The sequence below is a fragment of the Chaetura pelagica genome, unplaced genomic scaffold, assembly GCF_000747805.2.
Source record: "Chaetura pelagica isolate M959 unplaced genomic scaffold, ChaPel_1.0 scaffold67, whole genome shotgun sequence".
Lineage (NCBI taxonomy): Eukaryota > Metazoa > Chordata > Aves > Apodiformes > Apodidae > Chaetura > Chaetura pelagica.
Window position 1 is genome coordinate 2,813,505 of NW_009954107.1, and position 12,238 is coordinate 2,825,742.

General features: G+C 35.3%; 1 protein-coding gene across 1 annotated transcript; it reads right to left on the minus strand.

Annotated features, from left to right (window-relative positions):
• Nucleotides 1-209: 209 nt before the first annotated feature.
• VPS37A (vacuolar protein sorting 37 homolog A (S. cerevisiae)) lies at nt 210-9,868 on the minus strand. The gene is made up of 11 exons (XM_010002513.1): nt 9,768-9,868; nt 8,810-8,924; nt 7,832-7,932; nt 6,687-6,903; nt 5,593-5,663; nt 3,927-4,054; nt 3,781-3,839; nt 3,621-3,689; nt 1,471-1,614; nt 677-757; nt 210-508 (listed from the first exon to the last, which is right to left on the minus strand). Exons 1-10 carry the CDS (start codon nt 9,866-9,868, stop codon nt 677-679), a joined length of 1,086 nt encoding a protein of 361 aa, XP_010000815.1. The 3' UTR covers nt 210-508.
• Nucleotides 9,869-12,238: the final 2,370 nt, after the last annotated feature.

The window sequence follows — 12,238 nt, forward strand, 5'->3', positions numbered from 1 at the left end:
TAAAAATTCATTCTTAAACATTTTGGCTTCAAGCAAAGACAGCTTCTGAATCCACTGACACCTTCAAATTACAAACTTCTTCAGTTTCCAAAGTCCTATCACCATTTATTTCAAACTTTTCCACAGATCAAGCAAAATCTATGTTTAAAGTTCAAAATACAAAAGATATGAATTATGTTTTTTATAAAAATGTAAAAAGCTAGTCAAAATTCCATGTTTAGATGTGATCTCTGAAGAATGGAGTATAGCAGCAGGAACGTAAATAAGAACTATCAACAATAAATACAAGAAATTAGTGCAAAGATTGCAATAGAAGGATTCTTGAGTACAATGAGAGTAGAAAAGGGACATTCTAATTTGTACAAAAACCATCCCAACTCCATATACAATCTCTTCTATAAATACAACCATATAAGATGAAATGCTTATTTGCAAATAATAGTTACTAAAAAGTGTGCTTTATTGGGTTTTTCACTCGTTCTCTTGACAGGTGTAGTTTGCAGGAAGTCTGTAAAAACAAATTTCCATAATTAGATATTTTAACTCCTCCAAGAGTTGTATTTTAAATACAACTAACCAGATGCAGTACATACTTGATTTCCACAGAAAGCATTATTAGAACACTAAGCATTGTAACAAATCCATTTGTAGATCACCACCAATATTAGAAGTTTACCTATAGTGGAGCATGAAATTGGCTGTGCATTGCTATTGCCTGTTGAAGTTTTTCCTCTTTGGCTCGTCTACAGTGGCAGAGCTACAAAATAAGACATAAGAAAAGTGCAGCGTGAAAAGATTTTTTTTATAATACGTACTACAGTTAATCCGTAATTATTTAGCTACTTTGTATGCTCTTTAATAGAGGAAAGCCCTGTGAACCACCTCCCTTCCAAGCTGCCCACTAAACAACTGTCTATTTTGATAACATTATTCTAACCAAAATTGCTTACAAAAGAATTGCTTCCTATGTTATGAAATGCAGTTATTAGCCATCTTTAAAGAATGGTACACTACCTGGTAAGTTTATTTTGTCACAGCATGAGCTGGAACAGTGGTTTTTGAATCTCAGTTACTTATTTGGTGATAGCCATCAACAGAATAATTACTTTAAGAAGCTTAATAAATTAAGCATTAACGGTCACTTAATGCAACATGTCATTACCAAACTTAAAATTGTTTATGTGGCTATCTTCTCTACATCTATATTCAGGATATAAAGTGGCAAAAAAAAAAAAATCTGCTAAATTCCTAGGGTCTAATGCAGGAGATCTTTGTACTCCTGCCTTAAAAACACATCCCTTCAGAATGCAGATTATACTTTAAACAGACTGAAGCCACTTATGGATGTATTTTTCTTTGTTGGAGCTTACTAAAACACTGTTCTGTATCACAGGACAGCTCAAATTCTAAGTCTTAAATTTATTCACTATATTTATGTCTCATAGTAGGACTATTTGTATATTTACATACCGTTCTCTTTTCCATGAAACTACTAAGAAAGTCATCTATTTCTGTTTTGCCTTCCAAGAAGTCTTCTGCAATAGTGTCAGATTCCTCTTCAGCTTCATGAGCAGCTACTTTAAGTCTGGCTTGCAGAGCACTTGGACTGCAACTCTAAGAAAATAAAAACTCCTATGTAATATTAAACTGTCCATCAAAACCTACATTTCCAAGAATAAAGATAAATTAGTACATAAATACAGGATATGTGAACAGAATATTTTTTATTATTATTATTATTATTATTATTATTATTATTATTATTATTATTATTATTATTATTATTATTATTAAAATTAAAATTGAAATACCAAGTGACCAGATGAAGCTTCATTTCCAAGAAACAGCACAGCTCATTAAATTGGAAAGAATTTGATGTAAGAAAAGTGCTGCTAGTTTAGGTCTTGACTCACAAACATTCTCACAAATGTATAAAGCTTTTCAACCTTTACACTGTACAAAGCATCCAACTTGGAAATCTGACAGGTTCTCGAGTGCATGATTTATTTCTGAGTAGAACTAGCATTTCAAGTGTCTTCAATAAATAGGGTCAACTTCTGAAACTCAATAGTGAACCTGAGAATTACAAAATGGTAAAAATGCACTAACTGTTCAACTTTTAAATACCCTTGAAATGACTGTGAAGAGGAAGTCAAGAAAAGAAAAAATACCTATTCAAGAAGTAGATGGGCTGCTAATCTATACCAGTATACTCAATTCTTCTGTTCTTATAAACCTCAAACCTTATATCCGTTTAATTTCTGTTAATAATTTTTCCTCTGATATGTTTGGACAGTTAAATCAGAACACGATTCATGTCTTCAGTAGGAGTTTGTACAGAGCCAAAACTGCAAAATTAAAATATTTACAGATTTTAGATGCTTAGACTACCCTTCATCTACCTCATGGAAAATGTGTTACTTATGTACTGTAAAAATGTAATGTAATCAGAAATTACCTGTTATAATTAATGTTGTGCAAAGTAAGGAGAGCTTGTTCTAATAAAAGATGCCTAACATTCAGCCACAGTACAAGTAAAAATAATTGTCCGGAACTTTGAAGGAGAGAGAACAGGAGATACCAAGTAGTGTACAGTGCACATCAATGCACAGAAGATACAGCATATGTGGAAAAAAAAATCCAGTTGCCACTGTCCAACTCTTTGCCTCCTAACCATCATTAAATTCAATCAGCAAATCTAACTGACAAAAAAGGAAAGGTAATATGGTAGTAGGGTATTACGTCCAGTTTTTAAGTGGTTTCTTACAGAAATAGTTTCTCAACTTCAAGGCCAACTTACATCACAACGAAGGGAGGCATTAGGAGTCAGACTCTTTTGATTTTCAAGTGAGGAAACATTTAAATAATTTAGCTCACCTATGAAATAATTCAGTTTGCTGTCACGTAACTTTTTGCTTGTCATTTAATATTTTGTTATTTTGAGGACATTTTGCAATTCAGCTACTACACATGCTATTTTGATGGACTATTGTATTCTCAGGTGATAAGTCTTGCAAGTAATGAAGAGTTCAGTACAGAAATTGGTTTATGAGAAGTTACACCTTCTAATGCATATCCTGTTAAGCATATTAAATTATTCTCCTTCTCTAAATTGCTTTTTCAAGTGATGACTCTACCCTTTGTGTTTTTCAGAATGTGCAAAGTTTGACAGCACATATGATGTTGCCCAAAATAAGAATACACAATAAATCACAGAATTTAAGTTTCTAAATCAACGGCTAGAATAATTTTCATCTGGTACAATTTTTTCAGCCAGTTATGTTAAATGGGCACCATTAATGAAAAAAGCCTTCTTTAAACATTACTCTATTCCTAAAACTGGTTTGACCCAGGATTGTACTTAAAAACAGCTACAAATGCTCATCACACTCCCTTCTTCCAACTTGCATCTACTGGAGTGTTAAAAAAACCCACACCAAACAACTCAAAAAAACCCAAACACTTTTGCTTTCAAACTGTTTGGTACTTCATCCCATTCTATTCCATACTTGATGCAAATCTATTTCATATAAACCCAGAAGAATATTTTATGGGTGAAGATACAAATCAAAACTTCAATTTAAGTATTCTTAAAGAATAATATAACACAGAAATTATACCTCACTAAGTTCATGCTGTCTTTGCATCTTTTTTTCAAAGGCTGCTTTCATCTGTGTGAGTTGCTCATACTGGAAGGAAGAAGAAAAAGAATGTTTTCTTCCTGAAAAAAACAGACTATTGCAATTAATATTTCTGAAAAGGATCTTATTGTTCACTTACTTTATCCAACACAGTTTGTCTTTTTGCCTCGAGACTAGGCTCCAGCAACAAGTTTTTTTCTGTAAAATAAAGTCACTATTACTACTTTTTTTAAAGGATTCAGTTTGCAGAACACAGTCACAGATGCTAATGTTTTGACATCTTACTTGCCAGCTCTTCAATGCTTTTCACTAACTCATCTCTATCAGAAATGACTTGCTTCAGTTGTGGTAGGGTCACAAACTGTTCCAGTAATACTTCCTCTTGCTCATTCATATTGTTCAGCTGTGATATACTACATTCAAACAGAAAGACAGCAGATTTAAATCTAACAGCAAACATTACACGTAGAGTTATGCATTTCTGCCAAAAGTTTGAGGTATTTACTGGGACTTTAAAGATACAAAACACTTGACCACAACTTATTTTTCTCCTTTCTCCTGGATTGTGGGCTCTACTATCTGCAGTAGCGATCTTAAAAAAAGCATCTCTCATTTCAAGACTTACTTCCTATAAACTAAAATTGCAGGCATTGCGGTCAGTCCGTAACAGTTCATCTCTGCTGCTCCTTTCTCCTCACACTTTTCCCCTGTTCCGACATGGGTCCCTCTCCACAGGCTGCAGTTCCTGGCAGGAGAGCCTGCTCTAGTGTGGGCTGGCCACAGCTGTGGTTTCCTTCAGGGTATATCTGCCTGTTCCAATACAGTGCCCTCCATGGACTGCTGTGTGAATACCTGCTTCAGCAGAGTCCTCTTCATTGGCTAAGGGAAATACCTGTTCTACTATGGCCTTTTCCAAAACTACCAAAACTGTGCCACCTATATGCAACAGAGCTACTCAGAACAGTGGCAATACTATTTGTGATTTAACTAAACTACCACCAGAAGAATTATAGAATTTTAATCCAATCTTCTTGGAAGGACCAAACTGGATTAGAATGTTTTAACACAGAAATTACACTTCCTCCCAAAATGCCTAACTTTCTACTACATAATAAGGATGCTGCTAGAACTTACAGCTGATTTAACTCAATTAAACAGACTCTTACAAAGGTGTCAAGGATGAAGAAAAAACAACCTAGAAGTCATTCTTGCCAAAGGCCTTTTTATTTTGGAAAGAGCAGTTTTCAATCACCAAACTATGATACCAACATAAAGATATGAGATCAGAAAGCAGTCTCCTAAGACCCTTTCTGAACTAATAGCTAATTTGTAATCTATTAATTCCCAGATAACTGATCCACGAGGCCGTCCTACTAGATCAGTGCAAATTGCTGGGCACAACAACTACTATTTTTTGAATTGTGAAGACATGCTTTTGATGAAAATCTTTGTGCATTATATGCATTAAGCATGTAGATGTGGAACTGATTTGCAATGGGACAGCTGGCACACTTCTCACCTGGATTTATCTAACTCAACTTGCTTGCACAGGCTGAACTGCTCACAAAGTAATCCATTATTTACCCTGCACTACAGTCCCCTCACATTTCACAGAATGTAATTTGTGAACCAGTGTCAAGTCCACTTTCCTGTCTCATTTCCTCCTTCAAAGTTATTCTATTAGTAGAAATAGAGTTCCTGGCAAGGCCTTAAAAGACAGCAGAACATTGTCTATTTTTACTCTTCCTAACTTTCAGTATTTTTCCTGCTGTTGAATCCTGAATATTTGAAAAGAAGATTAGCTTACTTTCTGACTCCACAATTTTGGTAAGTCGTGTATCTCGTATTTATAATTTCTATTAAAACCTTTCAGTAAGGTATACAGACTTTTCACAAAAATCAGATACAGACCAGCAGCAACTGCCTTTTTTGCTACCTTCTGAAAATTTACCTCAGTTCTGAGAGTTCCGGAAATGTATCAGGAACATCAGGCATCTTGTAAGTAAATCCATTCTGGCCAACCTAAACAGAAATTTAGCAATGCTTAGTAGTCTGATTAATGCAAAACTGGAGATTAATATTTGCCAGCAGTAAGAATAGGAAGTAAGTAAGCAGTAGCACTAATGTCTGAATGGAAGACATCTCAACTCAACCATTGAAACAAAATACTTGGGGATGTTTGGGGTGACATGTCATAAAACATGAGTCAAGTTGGGAGGAAAATAATTCTGTCTTGCTATGTCCTCCACTTAACAACAGTTGAATGACCCAGGAAACACAAAGGAGTAGTATAACTCAGGTAAGCGAGAAGAGAGAAAGAGCGTGACATTTTTATCTGTTTCATGTGGTTTTTAAAGCTATAATCCCTTGGGGAAAAAAGTTGTTAGACAAGGAAAAAAAAGTCTGTCTTAACAGACAATTTAGAAAATTTATATTCTACAAATCCATAGAAGTATCTTTCAAGATGAAGAAAGCTTTTGTATCTAAAGACAAGATTTGATGAAAGACTAAACATTTAGATTTAAAGTTTCTGAAGGATGCTAAAAAAATCCTTCCAGAAAGTATCAGTGAGAGAGAGTTTGTGAGTACACACATACGAGATCTGTGAAGAGAAGCTATTTTAAGCATGAAAATGAGAAATAAATACTCTATACAAAGGCTTGAGACTGCACATCGTTCTCACCTGATTGGTTCTGGGCAGGAAATCCCATATAGAGAAAAGGATCTCATTTTCTGTGGCTGGAGAAACAGTCACAGCTGCACTATGGGCAAGTGCAGCTCCAAAAAAAAAAAAAGCATATTCAAAGATATTTAGCATAACTCTGGCTTCACTGAAACTGAGACAAACTTCTTGCTCTGACTTCAAGTTTGTTCTAAAAAACTTTTCATCAAAGCCAGAATGACAGTTTCATTTTCCTAGCACCAGCAAAACAATGAAGTGCAGTCACTCAGGTTGTTCCTTTGACTTTTGCAGCAATGGCCTGCGAGCCCTTGAGGGAGCTTATACCCACTGATAGCTTAAGCAGCAAAACTCAGCGCACAGACCTGAAGCACTGCTTCTGCTGTTGGGACAGGTAGTGGCAGATCAGTAATCAAGCCATAAGAGGGAGCAGCAGGCTTGTCTGTAGTGTAGCTTGAAGAAACTGATTCAGCAACTGGCACGGCTGCCATCGTTCTATTTGTTTCTTGAGGTGGGTATGGAGGAAGAAATGGAAACCCCTGAGGAGCATAAGGAGGCATTCCAGATGGCTTGTTGAATAGGCTAAAAACAAACAAAAACCCACAACATGAGCAACCAACTGCTTACAGCTCATTTCTTAGCAACTGAATTATAATTACCAGATCACACGCAAGACATAAGATTGAATTTTTAAATGGCCATAAACTTTGCATTTTCTATTATCAGTTGCTTCCAATGTAGTAAGTCCTCTTCATGTCTTACAACGTAACATAATATACAACTCCATTAAACTATATTATTATAGAGTAGCCAAGTATACACTTACTCTTCTTGATTATAAGAAAATGACTTCTTAAAAATGAGTGTGTGAATTTAAATTGCTTCAATCTAAAAGTCCTGATAAATGCATCTGTGTGTACATTAGTTCTTATTTACAGTATAGCACTTAACAACTTGGGCAACACACATATAACTACTTCTAAATAACAGGAAAGTTTTTTCTTTTTAATTCACAACTGCTGCTGCATTTAAACCCTGTATCACTGTCAGTCATGAGTACCACAGTTGTACTGATAAAGCCGTAATGTCTCAGACCATTTTTGCATATTTAATACAATTACTTAAACTGCACACTTCCTACTGCACAATTGTGTAACAGAAGCTGCCTCTCAGCTTGGGAGATTATGAACAGATTAAGAAGAAATAACTGCTCAGATCTTGATGAAGTTTTTATCTGATAATGTAAATGTTTATTCTCTTTCAAGAAAACAGAAACACAAAGTTGAATCAACATGTTGATACAGTAACTCCCATGAAATCTAGTGTTTCTTCTCAAAACAATCATGCCATCATGCACACATGTGAAATTGTGCAAGGGCAGGGAATCTGTGTCTCCCAAAACATCCACTATATTATTCCTGTTCCTGCCCTATACTAGTTGGTATTAGCTCTTTTTAAAAAAGTGTAAGTTAGTACACATGTTCCATTAATCATGTTGATAGATACTTACTATGGAAATGATGATGAGCTAGGAGCCAGAACTGGTGGATTCTTCCAAAATTCATCCAGTAAACTTTGAATAATTTTTCCAAGATCTGAGTGCATGGTGAACTGGTAAAAACAACAAACAAAATGCAATGCAGGAGAAAAATTATGCCCAGAATCCAGAACTTCCAGAATTTCCTTAACTTGGCCATTTATTATATCCACACAGCAGTGCTGGAAACTATCTCAAAGACATATCAGCTAACATACACTGTCTATATATAAGCTCCAAATAAAGTGATAAAGTCACTCAGATGGAAAAGAAATTAAAAGACTTTTATATATTTCATTATCAATGGTGAATCAATCAAGTACAACATCTCTGATGAACAATCAAAACCCCACCTTAGTTACCAAGTTACATATGGGAAAAGAAAGGGGAAAAAAAATAATAAAGATTTGAGACAAAAAGCATTAATTGCATTCCAAAAGAGTAATAACTTCTCCCCTATCCCCACCCAAAAATATTACCACAACCTTGTTGGCAGAAAAAGGGAAATAAAAAAACTGAACAGCATATCAAACTCCTGAATATTAGAGCTAAAACCTTGACATCTTTCTAATAGGATTAAGGTACAAACAACTATGTTACAAAACAGCCTTACAGCACCCTTGTCCCTTATTTAGAATACACTGTAGAGAAACAAGAATGCTCCTATTGGTACTAAGAAGAAAAATTATAGGAATTTTCTAAGCTATCATAACTTAAAATAGTTTTACATATATGGAATACTCAACTCAGTAATGGCAACAGTAAAAGAATAAAGAATACTATACTGAACACCAATGATTTTTTGTTTTCAGACCACTCAAAATACAATTGGAGAGGAATTAGGCTCTGTACTAGCTTTTTTATCCCAGAGGTATTAGAAATAATCTAGTGTGACATGTATTAAAATTGCTATTAACAGTAGATGTATGTGAAGCTACAAATTAGACATACATTACTTATTAATGGACCGGTCACATATACTCCCTGCTTGTCCATTAAATGATGTCTCACAGGTGGGAAAACACTGATGACTGGTTTTTCCTGAGGAAACTGAGGTGGAAGTAAGCTGCAAATACAAGAATAATCATTACTACAGCTACATCCCATGATAAAGTTTGCACAAGAAGGATTTTTTTGCCAAGAACAAGTAGTATTAATTACATAAACTTACTTTTCTATGATAAGAGATACAGAGAAATAGAAAGGGAAAGAAGCACACAAAAGGATTATTCAGTGACAAAATTACAAGTCAGACAGATTAGACTTCCACAGAATTAAAGAGAGAATTTACTGGGCAAAACTGCAGTGTAAAAATGAAGCAATTATGTCCATGGACAAAGAAAAAGCATAACACGAATATTTTCTAATACAAATTTTATTACTACAAAGACAATGCAGTGTAACCTGCAAGAATGTTAGGCAAGTTATCAGGATTATGTAATAAACCACTTGTGAATAGATACCATCAATATTTGCCAGAGCAAAAGCACCCACCAAAGTAAATTCATAAAGAAGGCTACAATACATCACTTAAGTTATGATCTGGAAGCTTCACTAGGGTAAAATTTAGGAATTACAGCAGATTAGCAAATTACGAATTAGGTATCTTTTCAGTTGTAAGGGATTCAAAGTCATCAGAAGCCCTTAAGTGTTCTCTCCTACTTCAACTAAAAAGACATGGGTATCTTAGGAGCTGAGCACAGTAAAATATGGCTTTGCTTTTAGCTGCACCTCTGCATCTTGTACAGTACTAGTTTCATTAATAACACTGCAACTACTAATAGAAATCCAGGTTATAGTTTCTGAAATTAGTTATGAGATGGGAACAATTTATGTTCTATCACTACTATTTTTTTTGAGACTATTTTTAATTTTTGAGATGTGCATAGATATATCTCACTCTACTTACATGTTAATATTAATTGTCAAGTTGTTTACAGTGAATGGCAGTCGATATTCCACATCTTTCTGAATTTCTGCAATGCTGTCAAAAGAAGAAACTGTTAGCATCCGATTAATGGTCAATATAACAGCCTAAAGTCTTAAAAAATGTATGATCTCTGACCTTTTATTTAATCCAGTTTTGAAAAGCCTTGTGAGAATAAAATTGAAAATGCTGGAATAAGTAATAATTTAAGACTTCACATCAATTATTGGGTTGTTTTTATATACTTAATTTTATCTGATAAAACATTTACTTTATCAAGGCATTACACTTGGTTCACAACTTAGTATTGCTCTACAACACTGCCTAAAGATCAGTATTGATAACATACATTATACTAGGCCTTCTTCCTTAATAATTAGCTAACTATTTAATAGTATTTTTTCCACATGCAGCAAGTTCTGTGCACTTGCACAGATATTTTCGAGAACTATCTGGAGAAAAGCTACTTGCAAGAATGTGAAACTCAGTAACCCAGTGACACTCAAGACACGGACACCCCTGAAAGCACTGAGTGAAGAGACATATATCTTAAGAAATCTGTTAAGACCAACATTTACTTCTCCTGTAACAGGTAAGTTACTGAGAAAAACTTCAAATCAGCTGCCTTAGTAGGAAGTTGATTTCAATACTCAAAGCACTCTACAATTTGTATGCGCAGCAAGAATGTCTTGAAAGATGGCAACCCAAAGAATGTGGAGGAGGAGGAGATAGATGACTTAGCTCAGAAGCAAAATTTCTTGACAATATGAACACACCTAAGTTGGGACTGGGAGAGAAAGGAGGGCAGAAAATTAGCTTCATCATATAATGCCTCAATCAAAACAAACTTAAAAAGCAGAGTAATTCCTCTTTCATGTATTTTTTCTTGCCTGCACTTGGCTAATAATATTCTTCTCCCTCACCTCTCTAAGGCTACCTTATAAAGGGAAGGAACACAGCTTCAATTGGGAATAGTGGCAGCTGGGTTTTCCCAGAAAGCATCTTTGTATTCAGTTTAAAAAATGCCCCTCCATCCACCACGAGGTACACTCCATACAATTACTTGCTAGAAAACACCCAAAACATATTATCTGCAAATGTGTGTTAAAGTGTAGTGCTAGGAGTGTTTAGTACTCCTCCAAAGTCTTACTTGCACCTAAAATTTTAAATTCTAGTTTTCAGAGCTTTGGAAATATGTGGAGTAAGACACAAACATAGCTATAGACCTTGCTTTCCACAGCCCGACCTGATTACTCTCTCAAACAAAACAGTATCTGCTCTTTCATCTTCAGCACAACAGAATTCAATCAGAGTTTAGGGCTCTACTGTGATACAATACACACCAAAATAATGACCTTCTTATTCTTAACTGAAGGATTATTCCTGGAATCTCTCATGCACATTCCTGCCCTGTCATGCATTTTAATAGCACACTACAGAATCCTTTTGAGAAGGGTATGTAATTATGCTCCACTCACATGCACAACATACAGGAACTGGGGAAGAAGAGCAGAAGAGGGAGGGAGAAGTGAGATAGCCATAATTTCACTGAGCTGTCAAAACTGTTAGAACCTCCTAAAACCTTGAACTGATAAACTTTGTCCCCTCCCCAAGTGGGAATGGATACACTAGAAAAACGACGTATTCTCAACTTTGGCTAAAACAGCAAATGTACAAAAACTATTTTTAAACACAAAAAATTTATTTCAAGCTTCAACCTATGAGGGATCCTGAAGGGTAGACTAGCAATTTTAATGAAATTAAGATCACATATACTTGGCTTTTTCCAACCTAAGACAACACAAACCAAACTTACCTAACTTAGGTAACTACACCATGCCAAGAATTTTATTTAGAGCATTTCAGCAAGGAGCAGCTGGGATAGACATAAATTAATGACAAAATATATAGTATTTAATAATTGTTTAGGAAACAATGCTGTTGCAATGCTTAATGCATATTCCTGTCCTATAGATCTGTGGTGCTATTAAGTCCATAAGCACGCACATTGGTCCCACTCAAAAAAAACTTTGCACTCTTGAAAGCTTGCACAAGTACACATACCTTTTTAAAAGCACAGAATTTGAGGCACTGTTACTCAGATTTATTTAGCAATGAGTATCTCTTAGGAAAACCGTACACTTTGTCAGAATTTACTCATCTGATTGCCCAATTGTTGCGTTTTTTTCACAGCTATTGTCATGAGAGATCACACACACAGAATCTTAGGGGTTGGAAGGGACCTTGAAAGATCATCTAGTCCAACCCCCCTGCCAGAGCAGGGTCACCTAGAGTACATCACACAGGAACGTGTCCAGGTAGGTTTTGAATGTCTCCAGTGAAGGAGACTCCACAACCTCTCTGGGCAGCCTGTCCCAGTGCTCTGTCACTCTCACAGTAAAGAAGTTTTTTCTGATATTTACGTGGGACCTCCTGTGCTACAGCTTGTGTCT